We start from the raw sequence: 17,755 nt of genomic DNA on the forward strand, positions 1-17,755 counted from the left end.
TAAATTCTTTCACATTTGGGTGTGAGTTTTGTTTCCAGATAAATGGCCATCGCTCTCCATGTGGGCACGACTCTGATCCCTGCTTCAGGAACACTGGAATGTGGTCTCTCTCTTTTGTTTTTTTGTTTTTTTTCCTGTTTGAGTGACGCAAAGCACGTTGAGGTTACCCCACCTATTTGAGTGTGCTTGTGAACTTTGGCACCTCCCTGCGTTTGTGAGCGTTATGTGTGTGGATGTTTTCTCTGTACTGCACAGGGAACAAATCTGCTTAACATTTCAGTTCAAAAATCCAAATTATGTACAAGAGAGATAAATCAGCGGCTAGAACAAGAAGAACGGGCTGTTTTGTGAAGGCACGTGCAGGTATGACAAACCCTCTTTTTTTGAAGAGGCAGCTTTTTTCTTTCTTTTCCATCAGTTAGAGTTGGCCAGACTCCAATAACTTGTCCCATTGATCTAAAGCGAAAACGACCCTGAGCGCACACACAGCCGGCCGGGCGAGAGGGCAGGCGGATGTAAAAACATTTTTTCACCCTCGTGGGTTTTTTTGTTTGGGCTCAATCCCCAGTCCTTTCAGGGGACATAAAGAAAGTGCTGCCCTCAGCAGGGTCATCTGGGATAGAGCCGCGGCAGAGGCGAGAGGCAGACTATAGGTGGCGATTAGGCCCTCTAATGTGTGATGAATCCTTTTAGAATCACATGATATGAACTAATGTCACCATTTAATTATAAAACAACAGAGAGTGAGCTGAGCGAGGAGGAGTTTATGTTGGAGGGGGAACACAGCGACCAGCTGTCCTAAAGTGAGAAACACCAGTATGGATGACCACCACAGTTCTCACATTTTCATTTCTACATGAGCTTTAAAACTGCCCTGCTTTATGTAAGATGTTAGTCAGAATTATGCTCACGGACAGCTGTTATCCCATAGAGCTCAGTTTGAAGGACTTATTTGTAATGTCCTATCTGTGTTTAGAAAGCTTGTCGAAAGTGTGACCAGCAATGTAGAATCTGACTCAGTGTGATACAGCCCATTTTAAACAGAACAACAGGTCTCGTTGTGAATGAACATGACCTGTGTAAGTTCACTCAGAGTCACTGTCACTGCCATTTTGCCCTTAGATACTGACTCTTGTTTAGTATATAAGCACAAGTCCAGACATTCTCTGTACTGAACTAGAATGGTGCGAGAGTGCGTTCACAGAGAGATCTGTGCGCCCTGTCATTGTCTTCTGGGTCATTCTGCAATCGCAGTGAAAGATGCTTTTAGCTGGCAAAAGGTCAAACTGCAATGCACACTATTCCTATACAATACCACATGATTTTAAAACACAGTTGAACTCTGACTTACAGTATATTTATCAATATTTACAGTTACTTAGAGCATGAAAATATGTACTGATCTAAAATGCAGCTAGAGTACAAACAAGTTAGCAAAATATGTTTTAAATGTTATATACATACATACAACATTTAGGATTCCAGGAGAACATTACCTGCGTGGCTGCATTGTGCCAAATGTAAAGTTTTGTGAAGGAGGGACGTCTTTACAAAAAGTTCATTTTATTAAGTATACTTAGTTTCATATATATATTTATGTAGTAAGTATACCAATATCAATGTACTAGTATAAATGTACTATATCAATACTACTTGGGACTAAATTGTCCCATTTTTCATTTTTTAGTGTATAATTATACTGTTAAGTATGAACATAACAGTAGTAAACTTTGAATTTATAACTACTTGTGGCATGACTACTAGTTTTCTTTAAGTGTACTTAAGTCAGCACTTATAGTTTTCTCAATATTTTCAAACAAATCTATTGTATCGGATGCCAAAACATATAAGACAGTATGTAAAACTATTTTAAAAAAGAATTTAATAGACTACTCAATCAAAAGAGTAAATACACTGCACGGTCAAAAAAAAAAAAAAGTCGCTGTTTGGATTTTAATAGGCAAATACTTGAGAATTTATGAATGGATCATTATTACAGTGATTATTATGTTTCTAGCATGTTATATGTTTGGCAATGGTTCTTTTAACCCTGAAAGATGGAGTGTGTAGCTTTTCATTTCTTAAACAACCATGTAGGAATACACATCATAGCCATATTCCAAGATGACAATGTTAAGATTCACCAGGGTTATAATTGTGAAAGAATGGTTCAGAGATGTGGTTCATGAAGTGCACATAGTAAATCATTTTCACACCTGAATTGGCACCTCTGAGTCCAGACCTTAATTTCATTGAAAGTTTTTGGGATGTGCTGGAGTAGACTTTACAGAGTGCTCACCTCTTGCATTGTCAATACAAGATCTTGACCAAAAATGGATGGAAATAACATCACAACATTTATTTCCATCGAGAGGTGGATCATTTTTTGGTCAAAATCTTGTATTGACAATGCAAGAGGTGAGCACTCTGTAAAGTCTCCTCCAGCACATCCCAAAAACTTCTGAGGTTCTGAGGTCAACACTGAGGTTAAGGTCAGTGCCAATTAATGTGTGAAAATGATTCTTCATGCTCCCTCTTTCACTATTTGAACCTGATGAATCTTGACATTGTCATCCAGGAATATGGCCATGATACATCTTAATACATGGTTGTTTAAGAAATGAAAAGCTACACACTCCATCTTTAAGGGTTAAAAGAACCATTGCCAAACATATAACATGCTAGAAAAATAATAAACACTGTAATAATGATCCATCCATAGACTCTTAAATATTAGCCTTTTAAAATCTAAACAGCGACCTTTTTTTTGGCTGGGCAGTGTACAACTACAAGCCAAATATACTTAGAATATACTTTTAAGTATATCTCAATCAAAAGATTGAGTACAAATATAGACCAAATATACTTAGACTTTTCTGTCAGTGTAAGTAAACTTTTAAATATATGTCTGAGAAGTACATAAAAAGTAGACTGAAAGTATACTTTCTTATTTTTAGTTTAAAAGAAGTATACTAATAGCACACTTGAATAAACTTCTTTTTGTAAGGGTGGGGCTGTTTTCCAGGGTTTGGGCTAGGCCCTTACTTCCAGCGAAGGAAAATCTTAATGCTTCAGCATACCAAGACATTTTGTACAATGCTGTGATTCCAACTTTGTGGGAACAGTTTGGGAAAGGCCCTTTCTATTCCACCATGACTGTACCCCAGTGCACAAAGCAAGGTCCATAAAGACATGGTTGGATAAGTTTGGTGTAGAAGAACTTGACTGGCCTGGCCTGCAGAGAGCCCTGACCTTAACCCCATCAAATACCTCTGGGATGAACTGGAATGGAGATTGTGAACCAGGCCTGATCTTGTGGAAAGCCTTCCCAGAAGCCTTCCTCATCTTTCTTCAAAATGGAATATGGAATATGATTGACAGAAATATGATTTTTACTGTTGAAAGAATTTGTTCTAATGTTCAAATCTAACATCAAAAACATTGGTGGTCATTAACTGCACATGCACACCTTGGTGCTGACTGGGCCCCAAACATATTGAGTGGCTTTCCTGATATAAACAACACGGCACGGTGGTATTCAGGCAGAGAGGCTGCATGAATTTCCAAGGTGATTAAAGGCTATAAATAACTGCCTGTGTGTTTTTAGTTCTGGGATGGTGAAGCCAAGTGCTACACACAGACCCTGCCCTTCATAGATAGTACTGCAACCTTCAACCCGCAGACAACCAATCAAATGACACCCCTTAAACACTGGACTTAACACCTACTGCCTATCACCTCCTCTTCAATGCCTGGCTCCATGCTCTTCTTCCCACAATCCTCTACCAATACTATCCCTTTCATTTGATGTCATGTTTTTTGCTCTTCTCGTTATAGTCATTGATCACTGTCATCACTGATTCTTATCATAATACTGATACTCCATATTAGTTCTATGTTGTATTCTGTGCTGTACAGTAACCTTAACAGGAGGTTTGTCCGTTTTAAATTTGCATTGTCTCTCTAATCCTTTGGCCCTAAAATAACCCAGCACACTTGTCCTCTCATAGATATCTAGACACAGAGCACATGAAACAGCCAAGCTTCAACTGCTGTGTGTGTGTGTGTGTGTGTGTGTGTGTGTGTGTGTGTGTGTGTGTGTGTGTGTGTGTGTGTGTGTGTGTGTGTGTGTGTGTGTGTGTATGAGTCTGTTCCCACAACACACAGCATGTGCTGACTAAATGCAATAAGTGTCAGTTCAAACGGACCAGTGCAGTGAGAATTAAAGTTCTCTGAATTTGAACTCCAATGTCAGATCTGACATTTTTAAGCTGCTAGTGTTGAGATCTGCCTCCCTTCAACATCTCTCAGGCTTTCACTATAGCCTCCCATGACTCTGTTTAAAGTCACCATGAAATCAAAATTGACAATTTTATTTTTTTATGGAATACTGCAGTATTTATTATATTTTTTTTAATTCATGTGCCCTCATAATCTTTAATCAAAATAACTTCCCCTCCCTCCTGCAGCGACATCTCTTCACTGATGATGTGTTTACTGGCGCAAGGACGGGACAACCTGTCGCTCACATGACATCACAGCAATAGCAAACCACAACCATCCAATCAATTCCCAATGAACAAAATCGAGTTTCACTTGGATATACATCACAATAGGGAAGAAAAGACTATCACAACTTCCATTTCATACTTTATTTTTTTTCCAGTTCTGAGATGTTGAGCTTCAAAGTTTTTGCATTCCATTGGACTTTGTAGGTATAACCTTTTTGTTTTTTAAATAAAAAGTTTCACTTGGATATGCATCACAGTAGGGAAGAAAAGACTATCACAACTTCCATTTCATGTTTTAAATGTTTTAAATATTTAATTTGATATTTATAGTTATAAATGTCAATTACTGTAAAGTTTGACTACATGCTGAAAAATTTGCCTTAATTGTAATGGTCCCAATCTATAGAGTAAAAGTAACACTGAAGCAATGTTGCAGTAGTGAAAAAATGTTGCATGTAGTGAAATAAAGTTCACTCTACAAGTGATGACTGAGCATTAGTGATGACACCTGTGGTTAACAAGTAGAATCACTGAAGATAAGAGGAACAACAGGAACACAAAAAACAGCCACACAACCTTAGATGAAATCAACTGCAAATAAAATCAATATCTCACCAGAGGATAATTAAATAACACCAAACACAGCATTAGTGCTGCAAATTTAGCAATTTTGTCATTAGATTTAGCTACTTCCCTGCCCTTTTTGAGACTTTTTTTCAAAAGCCTAGTGACAAATCTAGAAACCTTATCTAGCTTCCATTACTCGCCCACTATTTATATTAATATAGATCAGTGAACTCGCCAGTATGACGTCATCTAACGACATTTAGTGAACAATTTTATCTACTTTCAACTGAAAGCAATTGGCAACACTGAACAGCATTACCATATTCACTTATTACAAACCAGTTTGGCTTTAGTTCTTTGGTACATGTACAAAGGTTGTTGAAGTTTGAAGTCACCATTATGGTGATTAGTGTTCCAGTTAGTTGGTAACTTAGCTGTTGACTTTGGTTGAATTAATTCTCTTTCAGCAGTTGTTGAAAGTGCATGCTATCACTATTGTCAACAATGCTCCTGACATACCTTTTACTATGTGCACTTTTTGGAATCAGTGACTGACAGCTGGATTTTGACACATGTGAGTTCCCAAATTAGTATGAAAGTCTTTAAAAACAGCAACTTTCAGTTCTGAACTTTCATTATCAAGTTTTTATTAACTGTCCCATTGAAAGAGCTCTTCTCATAACCCCTGTTATTGAACAAACTGCTTATGATTATGCTTTTATTATTACTTAGTTTATCACTGACTAAGTATCTCTGATATGTAGTCATATCTCTAAATGTTTTTCTTTGCAATGCACACAAGCTCTTTTTAACTGATTTGTGTATAGATCTTTTGAAACAGGGGACCATTCCTTTGATGCTTTGAAATGCCAGCAGCCTGTCAAAGCTATAGAGCTTAGTTATTTCAATTCAAACTAAAGTAAAATGCAAAGCAGGGAATATTATTTTAATGTCTCAATTAGGACCTGTGAGAAGAATGGGAATGCTAACAGATAGTTCTCTCCAGGTATTACCTCTAACAAACAGTTAAATACATTAAAGCTAAGTTTTATTCAGATTATAAATGGCTTGCTAACAAAACAGAGCAGCATTTATCTGACACAAACAGAATACGAATCTCAATTAGGGTGACAGGATCAAATGGGAACACAAATACATTTCACCCTTTGCCAGAAGTTTGATTGACAGGCAAACTGACCAATTATAATGCAAAATCTGCTAATTTGTCTGGAAAACAAACCAGACAGGAGAGTTAGTAGATTGGATTTCGGTGGATTTGAGCTTGAAAAATGGTGTTTATTGACGTCTTTCCGCGTTTGAAACAACATACCTTCTGATGTTCATTCATGTTTATTTCATGCTATAGCTAGTCGGAAGAGATGGTCGTTTAACGTGCCGCTTGAACTGAGGTGCTACAGCGATCTGTCACAACACATTAAAGAGCCACAAAACAGTATTGTTTGAATTTCTTACAAAAATGCCAACATTTGAAAGCGGAGACTTTGTTTTTATACTAAAAGTAACCCGCTTTGTCTTGTCTGTCAGCACATTGTCAATGTCAGCGTCCTCTTTGCTCCACAATGTATTTTTCACTGTGTGAGAACATGATGTGTATTGTGAGAGAGTTATGACTTGTCGGATGTAACAGTAATCCCATTTAAGAAAACATTTATTTGGCAGCATCTAAATTGCATGTGGGGACTTCTAGAAACACTCTGAGTGATAAACAAATATGGCCTGCATGGTTTTGCCGTTCCCTCACAGACTGTGTGGATCGTGGGGACATTTTAGTGTCCCTCATCATTCAGTCTCATTCTCACTTCCCCTCTTGGAATCTGAAGTGGAGGACTGATAAGCATAAAGGTCAGAGGTCAACGAGTGCAAGTTTTCGGTTGAGACATGCTCAAGCTTCCTGCAGATTAGTTTCTCAGTATGGTGTTGTTCTTGATGATTTTGGCCTGAATTGCATAAAATTGCATAAATGCCTTGACAAGGATTTGAGACATTAACTTTTAAACTGTCTAATTAAATTCAGGGTTGGTTAAAAATGACAAAATGAACTTAATTGCATGCTAACCTTTACAAAGATCCCATATTTCTGTGAAAGTTTCTGCCTTGATCTTTTTAATAGCCACTGACGGAGCCTTTTTAGTGAGCAGGCCTGCACTTGAGAGAGCACTCAACAACATCAATAACATTAAACGTGCGTTTTGACGCCTGCCGTTTACAAATGAAAAGGTCAGAGTAGCTTACATTTATGGTACAAAAAGTTTATTTAGTAACAGCTTTGTAAACATTTGAGGTAAATGAACATTTACATCAACTTGTTCTTATAAAATTGAATACACAAGGCACTTCTCTTAAGACAGCATCGAAACAGGCTGCTGTTCTGAGCATATGTAGGTGGTTCACTTCCCTGATTGGTCAGAATAATCAGCTCTGCTTGAGAAAATCAGTTCAAGAAGTTCAAGAAATGAGTGTTATCTGAGAATAATGGGCTGCAACTAAGTACACTACAAACGGATCGAGATAGGAAAGAGCTGGCTGGCTGGCCAATTCAAATTCAGAATCGATGAAATGCTATAATCCACAATGTTCAAATTTCCTGCGGTCCTTTCAGGCCACCACAACAGTCCTAAAATAAAACATGGGAAACGTGTATATTTCTTATACTCTACAAGTGCTGTTTTATAAATTACATTTGATGTTATTTAAGTGGAATAATACTGCCATCAACACAACGACTTTTACCATTAAGACATTTTCCTTTAAGGATCAAAAATATTTCCTCCTTTCTATCAATGTAAGAATTGTTGAACAGTGTCTTTTGCCTAAATGTGCAAATCTTCAACTTTTTACTAAAATGTAAACTTTAAGAACCAAAAAATGACAAAATAACACACTTTCATTTTTGGATACATTAAAACAGCAGAAAATAAATAACATACATCTGTAAATACTGTGATCTGATAAAAGCAAAAGTAATACTGTCCTAAGCACAAACTTGCACAGTCTCTGTGTGATGATGTACCGTTTCTATTTAGGGCTGTCTGTCTCTTTAAATAGATTGCTGAAGTATATACCTGATAATAAAAGCATTGTACATCGTGTTTAAATGGGTCTCAAGAAAATAAAAAAATAAAAATAAAATCATGTTGTGCTGTCATGTTGTTACAGTATGTGTACCGAAGGCATGTTCTATACAACAGCAGTAGTAGTCAGTGAAAATTAGGGCCTCACAGTAACCTGAAACTGGACCAACAATGAAGGGAAAAAAAAAAAAAAAAAAAAGGGGGATAAACTTCATATTAGCATTAGACACTTGCAGCATCTTTTTTTGTCCATTTTGAAGTAACTACTTTTTTGGCAACCACGAACTGACTACAGAAAAGCAATGCTTTTGATGACATTTTTATACTCATTCTCAACCAATTGCTTACATTTTTAGAAATAAAAATGCTCAAACTTTTCGAAATAAAAACCAATAAGGATTTCAAATGTCACATGTAATGAGAGTTAGTACTCCCCTCCTCAGATTAACTACTTCAAAAGTGTACTTCATGTATTCCTGATGGCAAGATGGTCATATATCAAAACTCTCAAATCCAACAGAGGAGCAGGAGGTGAACTTCAGATCATGGGATTGAAAAAAAGAAATGTGGTCCAGAGAATACACAAGCTATATGAATTAAAACTGCACCATTCAGTAGTACAACAGTTATCTAAATATGTCACTTGCCTCAGTATATGTTCATTTTTTCATGTATGGATGACCTTTTCTCTGTTATGCATTAAGGTTTGCCACTTTCATCAGGCAATGTGCTTTTTACTTCTTTTTTTTCTTCCCCAACACTTTGATTTCTCTTTAGAGTGAGGAAATGTAGAGACAGATGCTGGAACAACAAAGAGAACTTAAAAAAAAAGAAAGAAAAGGGTTTATGAATTTGACAACTTTAACTACTTTTTTCAATCATTGCTCATTTTTTGCCTGTTCTATTCCAGGTTTAAAAAATAAATGAAACAAAATAAAAAATATAGTACGTGATAATACATGAGAGTCGTGTCATTGTCTACTCAATTAAACCGTAGACGGTATTTATGTTGTATTTAAAATGTAGTTTTGTTGTTAGTAACCTGTATTATCGCACTGCAAACATTTTATGTTTGGTGCCTTTGTTATATCATGAGACTTATGCTGCCTCGGAATTATCGTAAATATGAGTTTCCTACTTTAAGGCCTTGTCTGACTAATTTAGGTGACATTTTTCAGCGAATCACTCCAGATTCAGGTAAAACATAACGTGCATCAGGTGGGCTGCTCCATTCAACTACTGCATTACACTAACCAGCATTCAGCAGCCATCTTTCATAATCCCATAAGAGATGAATGAGCTCTTTGCGATTTTACATCGCTCGCTTTATGAATGGAATGAACTTTTCCATTCCAGCAATCTGCCTCTCACTTCCTCTTGTTTTTGGTGTATTTCTTTGTGTTTTTGTCCACAAAAACTTGCGTTTCGGAGTGGCGAGCCACTACACCGCCAGATCATTGGGCCTCGCTCTCACGCTGCTGGCTTTACTAGCCCTGCTCAGTCGTCGAGCGTCAGTGAAAATGACGGGCGGCTCGTGCATCTCCACCGTGGTGGTGACGTGCCCCTCCTCCGGCCCAGAGCTCAAACCGCCGCCAGCAGAGGTGGGGGTGTCAGCGAGCTGAGCGGCGTCTTTGGCTTGCCGCCCATTATTGGAAGAGCGAGACGAGGAGGAGGAGGAAGGGGAGGGGGAGGCGGCGTTCATCTCCCGAGTCTGCTGCTCGGTGGCCAGGTTGGCCCAGTTCTGCTCGGCAGCCAGCCTGTGGTTGTTGTTGCTGATGTAAAAAGGCGAGGACTCCTCGAGCTCCTCGCGCAGAGGGTCCATCTTGAACTCGGCCGTGGAGGGTGCCGACACGGGCTGGAGGAACACGCCGCCACCCACTGCCACCTCCGTGTAGTCTGGCGGGTAGCTGAGGGTAGGAGGCGCAGTTCTGGGAGACTCGGGCTCCGCTTCGTTCGCGTCGGGCAGCGACTCGCGCTCGGGGGCGAACTCGTTGGTCATGCCCTGTTTGACCTTCTTCCATCCGAGGTGATAGATTTCTAACAAATTCAGCAAAAGGGACACGCAAGCCACCACAAGCATAAATATGATGAAGATGGTCTTTTCCGTGGGCCGGGAAATGAAGCAGTCCACCGTGTTGGGGCAGGGCCACCGTGCACACTTATACAGGGGCCGCAATTGGAAACCATAGAGGAAATACTGACCTAAAATGAACCCCACTTCAAACAGGGTCTTGAAAATTATGTTGAACACATAGGTGCGCAACAAGGCACCTCTAATGCGGATTTTGCCGTGTTCGTCTCTGATTGGCGGCTTCTCCTTTTTGCCACCGCCGCCGCCGCCGCCCCCACCCCGTCCACCAGCCTCCCCTCCCCCTCCGTTTCTATACAGGAGTTCTTTCTCCTCCTGGAGCCGGCTGGCCTTTCGCAGCTCCTCCTCGCGCTCTTTCCGCTTCTCCTCCATACGAACAATGTGCAGGACGTGGCCCAGGTAGATGAGCGTCGGCGTGGACACGAAGATGATTTGGAGCACCCAGAAGCGGATGTGGGAGATGGGGAAGGCCTCGTCATAGCAGACGTTCTCGCAACCGGGCTGCTGCGTGTTGCAGGTGAAGTCCGACTGCTCATCGCCCCAGACCTCCTCGGCCGCCGCTCCCAACACTAGAATCCTAAAAATGAAGAGTACCGTCAGCCAGACTTTGCCGATCACAGTCGAGTGTTCCTGTGCATTCTCCAAGAGCCGCCCAAGAAAGCTCCAGTCACCCATGCTTCACGATTTCTAGCCTAGAGAGAAAGTACAGTCTGGAGCCAAGAGCGAGAGAGAGAGAGAGAGAGAGAGAGAGAGAGTGGAGAGTCAGGTGAGAAAAAGGGTTAAGAGGGGAACAGAGAGGATTCATCAGAACTAGTTAACAAAATAACATGTTACACTGTACATGAGATGGTTTGGATCTTCTCGGTCTGTCTGGGCCTGTGCCGTGAAGGTATGTTCAAACAGGCACAGCTAAAGGTATATTAACCTATAAAAAACACGCTCAGCTCTCGTGAACTCACACAGCATTTCACGGTTCTGCATAAGATCCGAACTGTAAGCCCTGATGAAGCACTCGCCAATACCTCGCACTAATTTATCAAATGACGTTTAGGAAAATCGAGCAAATCAGCCTTGTCAATGATGACAGTAAAAATATCACATTGACAAAAACGTTTGACATAAACTTATGGATTTCGTGACCCCTCGCTATTTAACTCTCTAACCGGCTGCTGTGAACCTGGCATGCACAGTGTAAGCAAACTCTCTATGGCTCGCTTTCTCTCCAGCCACTGACACACACACACTCGTACACACACTTTTTCACCACAATCAAACACAGTCTCTTTCTCTCTCACCTGTTCGCTTCACTGCCCAGCAGGCATGTGCTGAGATCGACATTATAATGTTCAAAAACAGTTGAAAGCGTTGACTGGACAGTGATGTGTGAAGGGCCCTGATAGAGCCAATTTCAGGACATCAAGGGGGAAAATACAGTGAAATATGGAGACATGGCACTGCCAATACCAGGCCACTTTATAGGTGTGAATCTATAATACACTCGTATACATGAGTATAATTAATTACCAGCTAAAACTGTGCAATTCATGAATTCACCCTGTCAGTGATTTGAAAAATGGATAAATCCAGAAATGAGTGTCATGATATATAACCTAAGGATTTTGATCAACACAGATTCATCTTTATCATAATAAGCACAAATAAACAGTAAGATTTAACAGAACCAGGGTGAGATAGTATTGCCACTTGTAAACAATGACCCCCAAAATAGCAAAAGACATACAACAGGCAGAAAAACAATAATTTTACTTACTAAAATGATGTTGTATTGAGGGCGGCAAATCCATCGACTAAGGTTCTATATCAAGTCTATGACCCTGAAAGAGAAGGTGCAAGTTACATAATAATAAAACATTTGTTTATTAATTTATTTTACATTAAACTTTAATTAATTTAAATGTGTATGTGTATGTATATATATATATATATATATATATATATATATATATATATATATATATATATATATATATATATAACTTTACAAACTGCAAATATAATTTTTATTAGTTTTACAAATTAATTTCATTTATTAAGATTATTTTAAAATCTTTATACTAGTTCCATAGATAATAACAATTTTAGCCAGTCCAGTAATTGATGGTCTTATATGGCTATTATTATAAAATACCCTAAAAAAACTTTTGGTTCCTAAGGTAGCTATTATTACAGTTATTAAAGTGGTTAGTTTATAATTATCACTAATATTTATCGTCTTTGATCTATCAGCTAAGCATTTAATTACAAACTGCTGCTGTTTTATTATAATTAACGGATGATAGTAATTATTATCCTCTGTTCTCACTGTAGATTCAGGTCAGATTTTCTATTCTTTGCACTGATTATGCGCTCATACCGTTCATCTCAAACAACAGATGTTTTCTTGAAATGTGACTAAATGATGTTAGCTGTTAGTAGGCAGAAACCCTTCACACTGGAGTCAAAGTTGATGGCCTATCAGCTATCGAAAATTCTCATTAATTAATATGGGATGTAAAATGATAAAAGATTCCGTACACCTAACTTAAAGCATACCTTGACTGAAGTAGGCAAACTTATCTAAAGAAATCAATATCCAGCGGCCACTGGTGCCACAGTTTGAGTGCGATGAAAGCATACAGACCTCCCAAAGGCAGCAGGAGCCCTCCCCGCTCCCCCCGTTCCCAAATCCTGGCAGCACTGCCAGCTTACCAAACTCTTTTGAAAGTGGCCGGCCAACTTATTCATTCACAAAAGTTCTTCACACATAGACCCGAGGCCAAACTCTCGTGGAACATCTAGTTTTTCATGGCAAATCGAGTGTGGAGACGGGGTCTCACCAAGCGCAGCTGTCTCCCGTTCCCAGCCATCGCTACTGTCACTTTGAGTGGTCATGCAGGAGTGCTGCGTTCAGAAAGTCATCGGCCAGTCAGCGCGCACGCCACGCCCCTGTCAACTGGGGTAAACTCATCGCCCCAACTTAACTATACTCCAACACACAATATTTTACACACGTCTATACGATGAAGACAGATGCTTTATTTTACTTTATACCAAATGTCATAAAATAATGATAATAAAAACGATTCATCTAAACATAATAATGACGATGATAATTATAAAAAAGTGATTAGGCCTATTATTGTATGAAATAAGAACAAAAAAGGGACGTTTTACTTTTTGTATCACTCCGCGTTCAATACAGGCCGTGCGTTGATTCTGCGGAACTATTTTCGTCGGCGGAGTAAAATATAGGGTAACATGAGGAAGATGCCCCCTTAAGAACAATGTGGATTTACTTTTAGACTGTAACATATTTAGAAATAAGTGTAGCATGTGCAGGATAATGATGCATCAGCTAATGTGTTATTATAGGAAACAATTGCTAATTGAGTTTTTATTGCATATTCCATGTCAAATATCAAAAGAGGGGTAAGATGGCCCCCTACCTGGGGTAACAAGCCCTCACCCACCCCCCACACACACTTTACAGAATCTATTAATGACTTTTGATGTAAATCTTAAAAATGCTGGGTTAAAAACAACTCAAGTTGGGTTAAATATGGACAAACCCAGCAGGTTGGGTTAAAGGGCACCTATTATGCCTTCTTTCACAAGATGTAATATAAGTCTCTGGTCTGGTCAAGTTTCAGCTTAAAATACCCCACAGATTTGCCCCTATTTAGGGGTGAGCAAAAACATGCCATTTACTATATTACTATATTGCGGGCTAAAAAAATAAATCCAAAATTGGTTGAAAAAAATGGCTGGGTGAAAACAACCCAATCCCTGGGTTTGTCCATTTAGAGTGTAATTATATATATATATATATATATATATATATATATATATATATATATATATATATATATATATATATATATAAAATCACTATTTTCCAGGGACACAAAATTAGATCAGTTAACCTCAAAACTGTTTTGACTGATTAAATCTCACAAATGTTGATATTCAGATGAAATGACAATTAAAAATAGGGTAGCTATTCATCAAAAGTGCTGAGATAGGGCCTACAATTTTGTGCCATCTATGGTCAGGAGAAAAAATTAAGGTGGGGGGTGGGAGGGTCATCTTGCCCCAGGGGTCATATTACCCCATGTTACCCTAATTAATCATAATCAAAAATGTACAATTATTTAAAAAAAGCTAATGCTCAGTACAACTGCACTATTGCTCATGTGATTGATTTAGGTTACTAGGCTGCAAGGTCAGGAGTGTGGAAGTTGATAATAGAAATTTAATTAGGATATTACATTATTAATGAAAGCAATCACTAAAAGCTGGTTTGTGGCTGTAAAATGGCTAAAAGTTACAAATTAGTCATAAATTCTGTAATTTTTGTATTGCATAGTAAAGTATCCAGTCATGCAGCAGGCCTTGCCTAAAATAGAATGGAAATGCACCGCCCTCCATTGGTTTTCCTGGGAGAACCCACCAGTGGGATTCAAAATACTGACAAACACATCAAACATTTAAAAAGTTTTTTTTATTAAGATATTCATATAAAAGTTAAATTGTTAGCCAACATTAGAAAGAAACGTACTTATCTGACAACCAGTTGACAATCAAAAATGATCACAGCTCGACCCACATGTGGACACTTTGGTAACAATGATTTCAGCGGTTAAATCACAGAATTAAAAACAAAACTGTTCGCCGCTGACTTGTAGACCCACTCAGAGCAGAAAAACTAAACGGAGAAACCACGCACGAGCTCTTGCCTATTCACCTGTCAACAGGTAGACTGACTGACAAGACGTCGCAAGAGCACGCGGCGCGTCACTAGTAAACATTCTCACGCGACTACAGCCTATTTGTTCTCAATAAGGCACTGCTGTAAGCTGATATGAAATCTCCGGTAGGAGTCAATGCAAGGATATTGTGAAACGACTTAAAACTAAACAGACGTGCCGTCGTTGAAGACATTTAAATCATATACCAAAACAAGCACAAATAAAAACATACAAACACAAACCCTCTCTAAATTACACTGCTAGTCTAAAACTGTTGATGGGTAACAGAAAGAGCCAAAAAATAAAAACAAGTAAACAAAGCAAAACTCAATCATGTAAAAGACCAAATAAAGAGAAGCATTTATGTACAATACACAACATAGTAATTGGTCCCTCAGAAACAGGACACTCAATTTTGTGCAAAGGTCTCTGAAGTCCATTTTGTTCTGTTCTTAAGGCAACTTGTCAAAAACGAGCTAAAAATCACATACTGTTAAAACACTGTCATCTACGAGGCTATTATCATCCATAATGGTATGTTGGGATAGTTTTAAACAGTCTTGGAGTGATGGAGGAGTCCGAAGCGGACGACGGCAACTTTGTGTTCTTTTCGTTCTGTAAGAGTGCCTTTTCTGACCACTAGGAGTCGCTCTTGGGCTTTTCTAATGCCATTAGAGAGTACTGAGGCTACTGAGCAATGTGGAAAATAAAATTCAACAACCCTCAAATTTTTAGTCAATGCAGTGCCATACTCCCTAATAATCTTTTAAGCCAAAAGTCAGTTTTGAAATGAACCATGCTTGAAACCTGCTCTCAACTTGTCAAAAACGAGCTACAAAACAAACACTGTTGTCTATGAGCCTACTATCATCCAAGATGGTAGAATTGAGTCACTGGATGTAGGGATAATCTTAAGCAGTCTTATTGGTCGAGGAGTCTGAAGTGGATGACAGCAACATTGTGTTCTTTTCGTTCTGTAAGAGTGCCTTTTCTGTGGATATTTTATCTTGGTGTACAAAGTTGCGCCTCCCCTTGGATCTGGCTGAGCACCTCAGCAATGCCTTGACAATCAAGTAGCCCAGTTCAGCCACATTGAGCACAATGCAGATGGCAGAAGATCCCACCATGAAAATGGTGAAGACCGTCTTCTCTGTTGGTCGTGAGATAAAGCAGTCAACTTTATTGGGACAGGGCCACTGCTCACACTTCACAAGACGTGCCATCTGAAACCCATCATAGACATAATACAGTGCATACATGAATCCGGCCTCGAAAAGGAGCCGAAAGAACAGGCTGGAGGTGTAGGTCCACCACAGCGGCCCAGTGATGGGAAGACGCCTCTTCTTCAGGCTCTCCAGGTCGTCCTCTTTGGCACTGCCAGCACGGTTGGCCAAAAGGCCTTTCTTTACGTTGCGTTTGCGGTACGCCACATGCATAGCCACCAGCAAAGCCGGCGTAGACACAAAGATGAGCTGCAGGCACCAGAAACGGATATGCGAGACTGGAAAGAAGTGGTCGTAGCAGACGTTTTTGCAGCCGGGCTGTTGTGTGTTACAGACGAAGTCGGACTGCTCATCTCCCCAGACCGTCTCGGCAGCTATTACGAGGATGCTAATGCGGAAGATGAAGAGGACAGACAGCCAGATCTTTCCCAAGCTGGTGGAGTGTTTATTCACCCCTCCCAGCTGGGCATAAAGCGCTCCCCAACTCATCCTGAGTCCGGATTACTGTTGCTCTCAGCTCCTAATTGAAAAGAAAGAGAGGAATTTGATATAGCAACTATAAAAAGGCAAACTTTAAATCCTTTAACCATTTGTTGAATTAGACGCACAATAGGCACACAAACTGGAGCTGATTCTGTGTAAACAATATGTTATATTCATGCAATTTTGTGAACTTTATGAACCTTACATATTGTCTACACAGTTTTATTGTCAACTTTTCTGGTAACTTCAAAATTACATTTTGGATGAAAAAATACACAGACAAACAAAATACACTGAAAATCACTATTTTTAATAATTTATAGGCTGTTCCACTTTTTCTTTTGTAAATGTAGGCCTATATTAACTATTATTCCATGTCATCAAAAAGACTCAACGTATTGAATTACAAATGCTTTTATTAACATGTTATTCAATAACATTAATAAAACACTTAATTAATTAGCCTAACACATGTTACATTCCGTTTTTCTTTTACATTTGGTAACTTTGGTTATAATTGGTCGAGCTTAACGCGTCAAAATTTTCACACAAAATGATCACCTAAAAAAAAAATTCACACACACACACACAAAAAAGGTACCTGTTAGCCTACAAGATGATTCCGACCAAATCCATGATATATATCCGCCCAGGTGAGTAAAAATGAGTAAATTCACTGGCGGAGTTCCTTTGTAGGCTTAAGAGTGAGATGAAGTGATTGACTGAGGACAGCGAGCGCATATTTAGTTCACCTGAAAACCGGGCGGAGCCACCGCATTCATTGGATGCTTCTTGAGGTCGCAAATGACAAAACTAGAATTCTCCACGAATGCTTGTATAACTCAGCTGATTAGTCCCATCTCTAGCGTGCAGATGTGGTGTCATGTTCCAAATAACCAATAGTCGCATAGAAATTGCTTTTTAAACACAGACTTTTGGAACGTTCAGTGGCCATAAAACTAATATAACTACAGTTTCTTTGACGGTAAAAATATAAACTCGAGCTCTTTTACTTTTTAAAAGGCTAATACTTCAATTTAAG

The 17,755-nt window shown here is 39.1% G+C and overlaps 2 protein-coding genes across 5 annotated transcripts; both read right to left on the reverse strand.

Annotated features, from left to right (window-relative positions):
* Positions 1-7,332: 7,332 nt before the first annotated feature.
* Positions 7,333-13,200, reverse strand: gja3 (gap junction protein, alpha 3). 4 transcript variants are annotated; one of them, XM_048194203.1, is made up of 3 exons: positions 13,097-13,200; positions 12,031-12,094; positions 7,333-10,969 (listed from the first exon to the last, which is right to left on the reverse strand). In XM_048194203.1, exon 3 carries the CDS (start codon positions 10,932-10,934, stop codon positions 9,612-9,614), a length of 1,323 nt encoding a protein of 440 aa, XP_048050160.1. In that variant the 5' UTR covers positions 10,935-10,969; positions 12,031-12,094; positions 13,097-13,200; the 3' UTR covers positions 7,333-9,611. The 4 variants fall into 4 exon arrangements, with proteins under 4 accessions (XP_048050160.1, XP_048050158.1, XP_048050159.1 ...); XM_048194201.1 differs by having other exon boundaries at positions 12,969-13,157; XM_048194202.1 differs by having other exon boundaries at positions 12,813-13,157.
* Positions 13,201-14,741: 1,541 nt separating this feature from the next.
* Positions 14,742-17,483, reverse strand: gjb8 (gap junction protein beta 8). Its single transcript, XM_048194211.1, has 2 exons — positions 17,315-17,483; positions 14,742-16,750 (listed from the first exon to the last, which is right to left on the reverse strand). Exon 2 carries the CDS (start codon positions 16,717-16,719, stop codon positions 15,919-15,921), a length of 801 nt encoding a protein of 266 aa, XP_048050168.1. The 5' UTR covers positions 16,720-16,750; positions 17,315-17,483; the 3' UTR covers positions 14,742-15,918.
* Positions 17,484-17,755: the final 272 nt, after the last annotated feature.

This window comes from Megalobrama amblycephala, linkage group LG6 (genome assembly GCF_018812025.1).
Source record: "Megalobrama amblycephala isolate DHTTF-2021 linkage group LG6, ASM1881202v1, whole genome shotgun sequence".
Classification (NCBI taxonomy): domain Eukaryota; kingdom Metazoa; phylum Chordata; class Actinopteri; order Cypriniformes; family Xenocyprididae; genus Megalobrama; species Megalobrama amblycephala.